The 14732-nt window shown below is 43.9% G+C and overlaps 1 protein-coding gene across 1 annotated transcript; it reads left to right on the top strand.

Annotated features, from left to right (window-relative positions):
- Window positions 1–1301: 1301 nt before the first annotated feature.
- LOC118232712 (serine/threonine-protein phosphatase 4 regulatory subunit 3-like) lies at window positions 1302–14626 on the top strand. Its single transcript, XM_035427767.1, has 16 exons — window positions 1302–1423; window positions 1716–2296; window positions 2905–2960; window positions 3285–3383; window positions 4019–4636; window positions 7254–7331; window positions 7642–7758; window positions 8425–8541; window positions 9738–9869; window positions 10698–10800; window positions 11260–11418; window positions 11599–11768; window positions 12041–12183; window positions 12403–12593; window positions 13031–13230; window positions 13373–14626. Exons 2-16 carry the CDS (start codon window positions 2155–2157, stop codon window positions 13484–13486), a joined length of 2439 nt encoding a protein of 812 aa, XP_035283658.1. The 5' UTR covers window positions 1302–1423; window positions 1716–2154; the 3' UTR covers window positions 13487–14626.
- Window positions 14627–14732: the final 106 nt, after the last annotated feature.

Below are 14732 nucleotides of genomic sequence, written 5' to 3'. Positions count from 1 at the left end.
GCACGCTTGGGGTGGAGTGTGGTATATCCCATTCGATTCAGCGTTACATGACCCTGGCTTGAGACTTGAGCATGCTTTCATCTGGTCTTATCTACACCAGTGTTTCTCAACCCTGGTCCTGGAGACCCACTGCCCTGCTTGTTTTAGATGTCTCCCTGCTCCAACACACCTGATTCAAATGAATGGGTCGTTATCAGGCTTTTGCAGAGCTTGATGACGACCCATTCATTTGAATCAGGTGTGTTGGAGCAGGGAGACATATAAAACATGGAGGGTAGTGGGTCCCCAGGACCAGGGTTTAGAAACACTGATCTACACAGCTTTTGCTTGCACAAAAAGGTTTAATAAACAGGGAAAACCTACCAGCTGGCATATGGAATTACAGCTCAGTGGATATTTTTCCCCCAAGAGGGAAACAATGGTTTTCCATTCAAACCTGACAAAAAGAGATTCATCCAATGTAATTTTGTGACAATTTTCACTCGAAATGAATAGTATGAACATGAAAACAAGTTCAAATGTCATGCATGAATATCTGAATGTCATCACATTTGATAGACTAACAAATTGTAAATGTATGTCTTTTTATGTAAGCCAGTTCCAAGAGTCCAGTGTCTAGTTACTATTTGCAGCAGCTTACAATTATTCTGCTTATGTCCCTTGTTGTCATCATCATTGCTCACAACAGAATGTACTTTTTATAATACTGAGTGAGGGTGGGGTTTGTTGCTTAATTCTGCCATTGTACAAAGTGCCTGTATACACATACAGTACACACATAGGGGGGAAAAACACTCAACTTTCACGTTAAGTGTCTTCCTCCCACTCATGTCTGTGCGCGCCACAGAACTCTTTTTTTTTTCTTCTTCTTGGTTCTGTGATGGGAGCCTTATGCATAAGAATTCAAAACATTGAGACCATCCATTCAGTTCAAATACTTAACAAGAGACCCTGCTCAGCAACCTCTGTTACTTATTGCTCTACTGCAAATTACAATAAGTGAACAAAAGTTGAAATTCTGTTGCCGTTTTAAAGCACTCATTGGTTGAACCACTTATCAAATATGTAAAAACATTCATCTTTATTATTTAAGAAATAGGCCGGGTACGTATCTTATGCGCTAAACCACTCATACTGACGACACATACTTTGTTCAGCGGCTAAAATGCCACTTTGTCAGTCCCATGAGCCAGTAAAATTAGTGTGAAATTTACAGAATAAACTGGATGCTTTGATTAAACACCTGTATTGATCGCAATAAAATTATCGGATCGTTAGATACCTCTACTAAAATCTACTGTACCTTTAAAACAGTGGCGGACTGTCCTTGCTTTCGGAGGACTGGAGACCCCGTACAAACGGTATGAGGAACCCAAGATGGCGGACTACAGACTATAGAAGCTGTTATGATAAAAACGAAACGGTAGGAATAAACAAGCAAGGGTAGCTCTTTTTGAGACTTCTCAGGAAAGGATTCAAATTATCGAAGCGATTCGATTTATAAAATATTGACACGCTGAGAGGGAAAAGACTAGACGTTTGTCCCTCAGCAGCCCTAGAAATCGTCAACATGGCGGCACACTCGGCAAAGGTGTAACTAAATAATAAGGGGATAAACAGTTGGGCTGTATACAAACGCCATAGCGTTCCTGTTGATGTGCATGGTGTCGGATAAACACCTAAAAGACTGATAATGTCGTCTAATTTTCCCACAGCCACGTTCGAACATTTACAAAGGAATACGATGAGAAACGCTGAGGGTACCCGAAAATTCTCCCGTCGTGCTCTGAAGATCTCACCTTCTTTCAGCTTGGACTGACAACTCAAACCAGCTAGCTAGTTAGCCGGAGCCTGTGATTGTTTGGGCTCAACTCCTTTTTGTATTGTTAAGGGATCGTGTTTAAAGAAGAAAGAACAACCTAATGTATAATGAAGAAAACAGTCTGAAATACCAAAGCTAGCTACCCAGGCTAGCTAGCAATTCCTCTCATAACCCAGCGGGAGAACAAGAACTCTTGTCTTTGATTGAGGCAGACCGAACTGAGTCACTTTGTATTGTACAAGTAGCACGCTGAGGTTCACGTTACCTAACTTTCAGATTGAAGGTGTCGCCTGAAAACATTTCGGGTGTAAACAGCGGTGAGGATTTGCAGCATGACCGACACTCGCCGAAGAGTGAAGGTTTACACCCTGAACGAGGACAGACAGTGGGACGACCGCGGCACCGGGCATGTGTCATCCGGCTATGTCGAAAGGCTGAAAGGCATGTCCCTGCTGGTGCGGGCTGAAAGCGATGGTAAGTCCATGTTGTCTTTTTTGTTAGTTGCTGTACAGCCTAGTTTCCTTGTGTTATTTCAGTATTACGCCGAAAACGAAACAAAAGCAGCCACCAGCAAAAAGGAGCAGGCTAGTACTGCTCTAAATCATGTTTTGAACAATTTAGTCCGTTTAACTTGACATTCGTCGCATGTTAACGAAGGTTGTGTTTTGATTTAGCCTCCAGCAAGTTCTATGAGTAAGTCGTTTAAAAATAAAACGATTCAACTTTGGTGTCTAGTCCCAAAGGTCTGTTTTCGTTGGAGCCAATATGAGTAGTGTGCGATAATGCACACAAAATAAATGTGTGTCTATGAGTAGGGTTGCTGATAGCATAAGATTAAGAATCCCTTTGGCTGTTAACATTAATCGGGTAAGTACTTTTCGTCCTTGTCACAAGAGATTGTACAGTTCATATCGCAGGCCCAGCTGTGTTCTGTTTGCTGTGTTACTAAAACTGCCGATAATGTAACTATATATATCTGTTCATAACGTCTTCATAGGAAAAACGACCAATAGGAATTTTGACATATCTTAGTAGCAATGGTTTTATCTTTATCTTATTTTTATTGCGCTTTTTCATTACAGGGTCACTTCTACTGGAGTCTAAAATAAACCCAAATACAGCTTACCAGAAACAACAGGTCAGTAGTGTTCAGACTGACAGGTACCCTTACCGTCGGGCAAAAAACCTACATACAATACACGTGCATGAATTTCCCAGCAAAGGAAACAAATGCAAGTTTTTCCATCTATCCAGGCCGACCTAAGTCACTTTTAAAGTTCCAATTAGGCTTTTTTTATTTAAAAATTGTTGTTAATTTCTTTTGCAGAGTAAACTTTAAGTGAGGTGCAGAAGCAGGGTAGGGTGGTAAATTGCCAGTGATGGACAGCCTATTATTATTATTATTATTATTAATATTATTATTATTATTATTAATATTAATAATTATAATACTTCTCCTTAGGACACCCTGATAGTGTGGTCGGAGGCAGAGAACTATGATCTGGCTCTCAGCTTCCAAGAAAAGGCTGGATGTGATGAAATATGGGAGAAAATATGCCAGGTGAGATGGTTTTTCTAATTAATTATTTTGTTTTTAAGCATCTGTACTGGGTCTGTTGTTTAGAGTGTAGACATGTTCATTTTACAGATCAGTAAACGATTAAATGATCCCGTTTGCACACTGCAAATAAAAAAGAAAAGAAAAAAGTTAAGGAACCTAATTCTTTTTTGTTTCTGTTCACACATTGAAGATGAAAATTGCACATTGAAGGTGCCATTTGCCATAGATAGCTCCCTCTCCCACTCACACACACTTGTCCTGTAATAACAATGAGAGGTGTTAACGTCTCATCCCATGGAGAACATTTTTGTGATTTTTTTTGTGATTTCTGAGATACCACCATGAAATATTAAGTAAATTCTAACCGGCTGGTAAAATGCATTTGAAGAAATTCTCTGTAAATCCCCTTATGCTCCAACATCTTATGATTTTTGGACCCACTGCTTCTATTGGAGTTTAGGACCATTAGCCAGACATGTTTTCCCCCAAATGAAACATTCACTGTGTCTGTCTTTCTGTCCATGTTGTGCATGTGCTTGTTTGCCTGTGCGTGCGTGTTTATGTGGGTGCATGTGCGTTTGTGTTTGTGTGTGTGTGTATGCGCGCGTGCATGTTTTGTGTGCACATACGTGCAGGTCCAGGGCAAAGACCCGTCAGTGGACATCACCCAGGAGCTGGTGGACGAGTCGGAGGAGGAGCGCTTCGACGACCTGTCCTCCCCGGGCCTGGAGCTGCCGCCGTGCGAGCTGAGCCGGCTGGAGGAGGTGGCAGAGCTGGTGGCCTCCTCGCTGCCCTCGCCCCTCCGGCGCGAGAAGCTGGCGCTGGCCGTGGAGAACGAGGGCTACATCAAGAAGCTCCTGGAGCTCTTCCACCTGTGCGAGGACCTGGAGAACCGCGAGGGCCTCCACCACCTCTACGAGATCATCAAGGGCATCTTCCTCCTCAACCGGACGGCGCTCTTCGAGGTCATGTTCTCCGAGGAGTGCATCATGGACGTGATTGGCTGCCTGGAGTTTGACCCCGCCCTCCCTCACCCCAGGAGGCACCGAGAGTTCCTGACTAAGACGGCCAAGTTCAAAGAGGTCATCCCAATATCGGACCCGGAACTCAAGCAGAAAATCCACCAGACGTACCGGGTGCAGTACATTCAGGACATGGTCCTCCCCACCCCCTCCGTCTTTGAGGAGAACATGCTGTCCACCCTCCACTCCTTTATCTTTTTTAATAAAGTGGAAATTGTAGGAATGCTGCAGGTAAGTGGCTCTCTCCCGTTGCTCAGTGTTCCGAAGTTGTATTGTTGAAGTTGAAGTTGTTTGTATTGTGTGTAAATCTGAACCTTTTTCAATTTACTTATGAATTTGTATGTTTTGCCTTCCTGTGAAATTAAAAGGTTTGTTTTCAGGTGGGCAGACAAGAAGTCATTGCAGTCTGAAAATAAGTACTCTGGTGTCATTTTGTAGGTCAATTTTATCTTTTGACGTTTATTTTACTATAGCCTTTGTGAGCTCCATTAAGACCTTGTTTTATGGTGTGGTCAAAAAAATTACAGAAAAGAATACCTCCCTTAATTAATTGGAAGTTTTGGCACTTTTATTTTAAAATGTCTCTTGGGTGGTAACATTAATGACTTTTAAGATCATGCGTTTGTTTGACTGTCATGGTTACACAGACGCCCTATTGCAGGACTGAATTCATCACAGTATTTAAGTAGGCAATATTGCCATGTAATTCAGAAGCTTGTGCCAGAATGACTTTTTTACTTTTGAGAAAATGATACATGGTGATGCCAGTGGTTGTAGTTTAGGGAAAAAACAGTTTGTTCATGGATTTCTGTGTAAATTCTCTGAATGCATTGTCTGTTGTTTTTTTTTTTTTTTTCCTTCATTTTTGCCCCGTGGTGTAAAGGTGTGACTCAAACATAGTTGGAGCGCACAGTAAGGAACATTGACCGTGATGAAACAACTCAGAAATTGCAGCTGTACTCCTTGTAATGTAACTGCAGATGGTGCTAGCTAAAGTAAGCACGTAAGGTCAGTGGAAGTTTTTCAAACTGACCAAATGGCTGAATCTGACTAAACTTTACTTAAAAATCACAAAAAAGTGTCTGCCATTTTGACAAATGCACTGAGAAGTGTAATTGCGTTGAGTTGCCCCCTGCCTCACCTGATATCATCAAAACCCTTTTACATTTAAATAGGCTTTTCCACTCAGTATGTATTTAACATTTAAATATTACAAATGACATTTAGTGAATATTGGTTATGCTGTAAAATTGGGGGAAATGCACTTTTATGTGCCCACTAGGTCAACAGTGGCATTACAGCAGTTTCTGGTACAATTTTTGAAACATTAAAACACCCAAGTCATGTATTAACTCTTAATGCATTGAACTTCTTTATAACCAATAAATGTATTTAAATCCAGGCAATTGTTACGGTAATGTCAAAGAATGAGTCATTGAATTGTCAGTTGGGTAAGCATTTTCAAAAAAACATTTTGTAGACCTGTTAATTTAGTGCAATTGCATTGTGCCAGTTCATCTGCTTAAATGAACATTAATGACCTCGTAATGTGTTGACCTGGTAGCTGAAGCCTACAGGTTACGTGTGTTTGTTTGCTGCTTTGTGAAAGATGTAACGCTCTGTAACATACGTCTGGCCTTGATTCTCTTTACTTCTCTTTCTGCGGATGACTCTTTCATAGAACTTGATGGCCAGATACGAGGAACTGTACGTTTTCATCGTATTTGGAGAAATTACAAAAGTCTTGGAAATATTGGTATGCCTAAAGGGTTTGTCAAAGACTGTGTGGCAGACATCTGCTCTCAGGTCCAGAATGTCACTTCCAACCCCACCATAAAAACAAATTTCAAATCAACTATTGAAGCCCTATGCTCGAGTGGTTGTGTGTGCAGAACTGGGCATCGCACTCGACAGGATAGGTAAGCGATTAGCCAGTGCGTTAGATGTAACTGTGGTGGAGGGATAAATTCATGGGAACTTTTGGGATTTCTTTTTAATGTTCATCTGTCATATTAAAACTGTATCCTCCATTTGGTGGTGCTGAATGGAGTACTTTTGTATTAAAGGTTGTCTGTGTAATTTTTGGTCTTCATGAACTCATCCCAAGTGTCTCGCGCATAAGTAAACCAAGCTCCTTCTGAACTTGCGTTTCTGTGTTTGAGCTGAGGTTTCCAGATCCCCGAGGTCTGCTAGCATGCGCAAGAAAGGAACCTTCACCTAAGATCCTCAGATCATTCAAAGCTCCTCCCTGGCACCTTGGATGTCAGTTGGTCATAGGGTTCAAATCCACTGGTGGTTGTTGTGGTTGAGCAGTACTGTACGGACTGTACCATGTTTTACTGTCATGCAGCTGTTGTTCATTCAGGGACCACCATGCTAAAAAGGCACTAGACTAGACTGAGGTAAGTGGTGTCTACAGCCACACGGTGGCATGGCCTGCTGTTGATTAATCCGGAAGCAGTTTTATAGCCCATTCCCTAGTTTGCGTGCAGTCTTTTCCCATACCCCCATTTTCCGTGCCGAAATGGGAAGGTCCATCTCCCCACCTCCAAAAAGTGTAGCCCCGGTGTATGTTCTTGGTGTGGTTTTTGCTTTTGAATGCCGTTCAAGTGTCCTCCCTCATCCTCCAATTGGCTAGCCACACACATACCACGCAACTCAATGGTATTTTTCATACCGAAGTGTGGAAGGGGCTGTAGGTTTTCCAGAAAAAAAGCATAAACGTGCAGTAGGAGAACGGCCTGTTTTGCTTTTCCGCACTACTGCACCGTTATCAGCTCCCCAGGAATAGATCATGCATGTGACCACTCTGCCCTGAACACCCTCGTTTCTCCTTTTACTCCTTCAGGACGATGAGAAGTTCCTGACGGACCTCTTCGCACAGCTAACCGAGGAAGCGACAGACGACCACAAAAGACACGAACTGGTAAAGAAAAAAGTGACCGCCATCTTAATATTCTTCTTTGGTTGGTGATTGTTATTATTATTCAGTGAAAGGCGAAGACTGAGGTTTAGAAGGAGTTATTTTACTGTCATTAGCGAAGGTTGACAAATTCCTTTTTCACAAAATGGATGTATTTTCATGCTTGGCTTGGGTCCATTTGCTTGTACAGCATCACCTGAAATGAAACTCTTCAGTATTGCTGCAGTTGAAATTGAACCTTGACTAAGGAAACTGAAATAACCATTATCTATATGTGTATTCCTGTCTAATGCAACATTTTTCCTTTATGTAGGTAAACTTCCTGAAGGAATTTTGTGCTTTTTCTCAAACATTACAACCTCAGAACAGAGATGCCTTCTTCAAAACATTGTCAAACATGGGCATCCTTCCAGCACTTGAAGTAATTTTGGTAAGCCAGAGAGATGATATATTGGTCCCCAGCTCCACGGCATTTTCCAAGATGTTTTCAGTGATTAGGTGTCATATCCAAAGAGTATAGAATGTCCGGTGTCAACAGGTGTGTCCCTGCATACTTCCATGCTCTGTACTACCGTTCTCTTGAATGTCCACTCCAGTTTCTTGGAACACAGAAAGCATAAATGGAAGATTTTGTTCAGTACTGGGATGCAGTGGTGAGTTTTTATCCTCAAAGTTTGCCGTAACTATTCAAAAACTGAATAGATGGTTCAGTTACTTCTTTCCCTGTCAAAGCATGCATCAATGCATACTTGAAAGTCACACTCCAAGATGGCTGCATACTCGCTTTGTGTTGTTGGAGCATGGAAGTTTGCAGTCTGGGACACAGCTTATGTCTTTGTTCAGATTTTAACTTCCTTGTGCTGCTCTGTCTGTGATATCACAAGTCGTGAGTCTTGCTTGATTGGTCCTGGCTATGCAACATTGAGTGAGATTTATTTGGCTATATTATTCTGTCTGTGACATAAAAAGGAGTGAGTTTTGCTTGTTTGGGCCTGGCTCTCCTGCTTTATGACATCATGAGGGGTAAATCTTACTAGACGGATTATCCTTGCTGTGTCTGTGACATCACAAATTTCTCCTCATTGGTCCTTGGCAGGGAATGGATGATGTCCAGGTGCGCAGTGCTGCTACCGACATCTTCTCCTATCTGGTGGAGTACAACCCCTCCATGGTGCGGGAGTTTGTGATGCAGGAGTCCCAGCAGAACGACGATGTGAGTGGTCTGCCCATCGCCGTCCGGACCCTTTTGGCTTTGTGTTTGGTGTTGTACCTTGTCCTTTCATGTTTCACTGACCGAAACGTGCAAAAATTTAAATTCTGTGTGTGGAAATGTGAGGAAATGACCACAGAGAAATGTATAGCTGAACTAAACGGGTAGTCCAGTTTAGTTTTTAAGCTTCTTCACATCAAGCACTGCTGCACTGTGGATGTCTTCCCACATAATACATTATTTCAAACCATTCATAGTATACCGGGACTCATGTGGCACAAGCATATTCGGATTCCATCAGTTTTCCTTCAGTGAGCTGTGTACCTGTATCAAGAAGTAACCTGTTAAGGCGCTGCCAGAAATCAGTTGGAACAACTCCATTTGTCTCTGTCGCATGCAGAAGGTCCATCTGGCTATCACAGTGTTCAGCGAGCATATACAAGTAGTCTGAGAAGGTGTGCCGAAGTCCACATGAACTAGCTTCTCCTGAGTAAAAACTGAATCGCACTACGTGATTGGTGCATGCGAGCCATTTTTCCCAGTCATGAAACTTGAGTATTGGGGAAATTATTGGAGGCTAGGGGCAATGGAACAGGAGAACAGGTTCAGCCTTTGAATGTCTTTACGCCTAACTTAGCATAAACCTCTTGCGTATTGAGTAAGAAGCATCCCCATTGGGGCCGGGTTGGTATTTAATTTACATTTAAATTCATATTTACATGCATTTGTTTAGCAGACACTCACTTCCGGAACGGTTTATAGAATGCAGAAATCATACGCTTTTATTCTCAAAACATAAACCGCTGCATATCTGTCCCGGTTAGCGGTTTCCTTTCAGTCGGCCCCCAGTTTAGCCCTTGATAACAAGACTGTAGCCAATCAGTGGCTCAAGTGAAGCACTTTTGGTCAATGCTAAAACACAGTGGACAGTGCAGCCCTCCAGGCCTTATGCCAGGTGTGCATGGCAGTTTTAGTGTGTCTGGCACACCAGTGTGGTACCAGCCCTACAGTCCCTCTTATTGTGACGTTCCGTTCCATTGTGTGATTATGTACTTAATGCATCGTCTTTCATTAGCTTGTATATTCACTCTGGATGAGGTGAGAGGGGAAGCACTGTATTGAAATAAACGGTGAGTGTGTTGACTTTGCTGGGTCACACAGATGCGCTGTAACGTGGCTCCGCCCCCTCATTTTCCCAGGACATCCTCCTCATCAACCTGATCATCGAGCACATGATCTGCGACACCGACCCGGAGCTGGGCGGGGCCGTGCAGCTGATGGGCCTGCTGCGGACGCTGGTGGACCCGGAGAACATGCTTGCCACCGCCACCGTGAGCCTCGTCCCTTCTCTTTTTCTCCTCTCCCTCACACCCTCTCTCCCCTCCCTCCTTATCTCCCCGCGACAGTCGCTCAGCAGGTTCGGAGATAAAGGAGAGGAAGTCGTGTCTGTCGGCAGGCGTTTTTCAGAGATTGCGCAAGATGGACACCAGTGGTGGGAAATCCTGGTCCAGAAAGTCCTCCTCAGTGTTTTGTTCCAATCACCTGGATTTTCTAATGAGCAAAATTCTTCAGCTGTTCTTCAGAGTTCATGGGTGGAAGAAACACGTTTACTTTCTAACCCCAGGACTTTCAACCTCTCATGGGCACCTTTCCCAATCGACATTCAATTCAATTTCATTTGTATAGCATTTTTTACAGAGAACTGTTACAAAGACACTTTACACAGTAGCAAGGCAAGAGACACTGCAAACAGAGCAAACACCAGGCCTGTACCCCCCAAATAGCAAGTACAATAGGTAAAAAAAACTCCCAGTGGGGGGAGAACCCTCAAATGGTGGTGAAAAAACTGCCCAATGGAAAGAAATCACAAGAGGAGCCCCACTATAGAGGGGGAGCCCATGCTTCACTGGCCAGCCTAGTGTAAATTAGTAGACTGCAAATCAAATGGGGTGAGCAGGTTACAGCTGAGGTGAAAACTAACAGGAATAATGGAAGACCAAATGGTATAGTTCAGAATAGTACATTTTCGAGGAGATATAGACAATCGACATAGAGCTGTTAGACAGGCCTATCATTATTATTGGGGGAAAGTGGAATCTTAAGGTAACTGAATGAATGGTTTGGGATACTCACCTGTGCATCCTTCTTCATTTTGGCAGAAAACTGAGAAAACCGAGTTCCTGAGTTTCTTCTACAAGCACTGTATGCACGTGCTGTCTGCCCCACTGCTGGCCAACACCACAGAGGACAAGCCCAGCAAAGGTGTGTCACTTCATCGGTCACCGCAGTGTCAGTACTGCTCTCAGGTGTCACTGTCAGTACTGCCCTCGTGTTTCGCTGTCAGTACTGCCCTGTGTGTCACTGTCAGTATTGCCATCGCATGTAACTGTCAGTTCTTCCCTCACATGTGACTGTCAGTACTGCCTTTGTGTAGCACTGACAGCACTGTACTGAAGAGTCACCAACAATATTACCCTTATATATCACTGTTTCTTGCTGGTTTATCATGCTTTATCTCCCAGTAACTTCCTTCAGGCTGAAGAGGAAAATAGCTGTTCTTTGTGAGGGTAGAATTATCATTTATGCAATGTTAATGTAAAAACCTCTATACCCACAGGCTTTCTGTAAGTAGAACTGCTTGTGGGCTAACAGCGCTGCTCTGTCAGTGGAGAACATACCAAATGAAATGTACTTTAATCCCGTCTGTGTGTCCCTATCCAGACGACTTCCAGACATCGCAGTTGCTGGCCCTGATCTTGGAGCTCTTAACCTTCTGTGTGGAGCACCACACCTACCACATCAAGAACTACATCATCAACAAGGACATCCTGCGGAGGGTGCTGGTGCTCACCTCCTCCCGCCACGCCTTCTTGGCTCTCTGTGAGTCATCCCTCTCTCCCCATCCCAATTCACTGCAGCTGGATCAACCTCCCCTGTCCCATAACCCCCCTCATGCATTTAGAAACCCAAGTTATACCTTGTTAACTTTGTGTTCCAGAGGAATATTCTTAGGTTTCTATTCTTCTTTATCATTGTCGGCCATCTCATTTATTCCAACAGGTGCGCTCCGCTTCATGAGGAAAATAATCGGCTTGAAAGACGAGTTTTATAACCGCTACATCATGAGGAATTTCCTGTTCGAACCCGTGGTGAAAGCCTTCCTGAACAACGGCTCGCGCTACAACCTGATGAACTCAGCCATAATTGAGATGTTTGAGTACTTGAGAGTGGTGAGTAAAGAAGAACACCAGTCATTTACTCTTCTGTGCTTCACACACAGGGAGTTGGAGTGGGAGAGGAAGTAGACTTTTAGCGCTATCAGTCTTCCCTTTGGGTTCCCTGAACACCCTAATTGGGCAACAAGTAAAATCTGTATTGTTGTAAATTCAGTGTCACCAGTGTGTTTTCTCACCCTGGGTTATTTCAGACAATCTACGGTTCCAGAATTAGTATGCATGGTAGGTTTCAATCAACTTGGAAGACGTTTTTGTGGATGTTGCAGGAGGACATGAAGTCTCTGACGACTCACGTGGTGGAGAACTATTGGAAAGCCCTAGAAGATGTGGACTATGTTCAGACCTTCAAAGGACTGAAGCTGCGCTATGAACAACAGAGGGAGAGGCAGGACAACCCCAAACTAGACAGGTGAGAGTCGGCAAACCCCGCTTGTTTGAATTTGACTGTGGAATAATCAAAGCAAAGACTTTTACACATCAGGAGGGGAAAGAAGCTTCGCTATTCAAAACTTATTTTACGTTAGGTCATTGAGTATCCACGCTTAGCGTGTCATACCTAGCGTCCTCCGTGCTGGTTGACATTTCTAATGCGCGCACGTATGTGTTCTGTGTTTGCGTGCTCGAGCAGCATGCGCTCCATCCTGCGGAACCACCGGTACCGACGGGACACGCGCACGCTCGACGACGAGGAGGAGATGTGGTTCAACACGGACGAGGACGACCTGGAGGACGGGGAGGCCGTGGTCCCGCCCTCCGACAAAATGAAGAGCGAGGAAGACCTCATGGACCCCATCAGCAAGTTCATGGAGAGGAGGAAATGTATGTAGAGAAAGGTTAACTATGGCCATTTTAAAGGGATGGTTCAGAAAGGGTTCAAATGGATTTCCTTACCCTCACCTAAAAGATGCTCTACAATCAAAGAGTGGGTTCCCTGATTTGCTAGCATTTCCATATTATATGAATATAGTCTCTAATATATTTAACATTGTACATACAATAAAGACCTTCTGATCCAAAAATTCTGCTGATAAATGTATTGATAGTAATATAAGTAACTAGGTAGTTGATCAACCCCACCTGTGACCAACAGAGAGAGAATAAATGTGCATATAGTCAATGATGCCATTGACTATCTTAACTGCTAAATTGGCATCTTCAGCAGGCAGCTTTCACAATTTTCCAGTCCCAGCAGGGTGAAATATGCACACATTAACACCAAACCTGCTGCATTTAATCCATTGTCCGTTTTGATTCAGTGAAAGACTCTGAGGAGAAGGAGGTGTTGGCCAAGCCTACCCTGACGGGTCGCCAGAGCCCCAGCTTCAAGCTGTCCTTCTCCAGCGCCCCCAAACCCAGCCTCACCGGTCCGCCCCCCACCAGCCACCTCCCAGGGTCGCCCGGGTCACTGAGCATCGGGGCCAGGACCTCCCCACCAACGACAGCCATCACCACCAAGGTAGCCAGCCTGAGTTTCCACGCTCTGCCTTCAAATAGGACCACTTTCTTTGGTCTCTGCATGGTTGTCATCCTCTTCACAAAGGGAGGATTTAGTAACGGCCTTTCACAGATGCGTCTTCAAGCATTTCCTGTTTCCCTAGAGCGGCCTGGTGGGCCTTGTCGATTACCCAGATGACGACGAGGAGGATGAAGACGATATGGAGAACCAGGAAGAGATTCTGCCCTTGTCCAAAAAGGCGAAGCTTAGCTCTTAACTTTTTCTCCCATTCAGTCCTGCCCAGAGTGAGGCTCTGATCTCTACCTGTCCAGCAAAGTGTCGCTTCCAATGATTGCGGAAATGATTGGGGGGGGGGGGGGGGGGAGGAATGACGAGTATTGATAAACAGATCATCGCCGTCCACGTTCTCGTGGGTGCAAAGAGGTCCGAAGACGAACGGGCCCCTCCCCTCCGTGGACACGCCCGCCTCCACACGCAGTTCCTGATACTCAAGTGCCAATCGGACGAGCGAGTCGTGAAAGGAGGGGAGGAATCGTGGGAGGGTGCGTTGCCCCTTTTCTCGGGATGAAATGAGATTCAGCTTTCCTGCAGGTGGGGACTTGGAAGACTGACTCCCAAAAGAGAATATAGGGGGGTTAGGCCACACATTCAAGGTTTGGGGGTGGGGGGTTCCCCTTTGGGATGGACGGACACAGCCTACCCCAAACAGTGCAAGCCAGTCTGCTCGCCCTCGAAGAGACGCTGACTCAACTCCTCCCTCTTCCCTTTTCTGTTCTTTTTTTCATCTCTCATCTAAGCCCCCCCCCCCCTTACGTACTGGGACCAGACTAAGATGACCCAGAAGATGACGTCCTTCACTATCACTCAGCAGGAACCCCTCAATAAATGCCAGCAAATTCTCCTTTCGTACAGCTTTCTTTTCTCTTTTTTTAATGAAGGAGACCTGCCTTTAATAATTATGACTGTCACCATTCGCACTAGGTCAGGGTTTTTTTTTTTTTTTTTTAAGCCTCTGTTGAGGAATAATTGAAAAGTAGTCCCTCTTTAATCCCTTTATTTTGTTTTGGCCTTTGAAACTGCAGACATTGGAAACTTGCCCTCCCCTCTTCATTAAAGATAGTGGCGTTCTAGATGTGATAATTTTGTCATATCTTTTGTTCTTTTTCTTCATGAGTGTACGCTTAGTCATTGGGGACCATTAAAAGAATCTTTGATGTAATATAACTTAATTGTTGTGCTGGTACTTTGCATTGTGTTTACTTTTTGTCTATCTTAAGGTGTAATTAGTTGACTACAAATGAATGCATTCAGTAGCAATACTGTTTTTTAAATATATTTTTATAGTTTTTAATCCTGTCTAATGTAATAAACCTGCTCTATAAACTACAAATGCCAAGCTGTTCCAAGATTACAGTCTCAATGTCAGCATATTTCTGGAAATTGTTTTTTCTTCAAAAACTAACAAGATTTCCTTGTCACCACAAAAATCAACTTGCCAAATT

This window comes from Anguilla anguilla, chromosome 1, assembly GCF_013347855.1.
Source record: "Anguilla anguilla isolate fAngAng1 chromosome 1, fAngAng1.pri, whole genome shotgun sequence".
NCBI lineage: Eukaryota > Metazoa > Chordata > Actinopteri > Anguilliformes > Anguillidae > Anguilla > Anguilla anguilla.
This window is presented reverse-complemented; position numbering and strand designations above follow the sequence as displayed.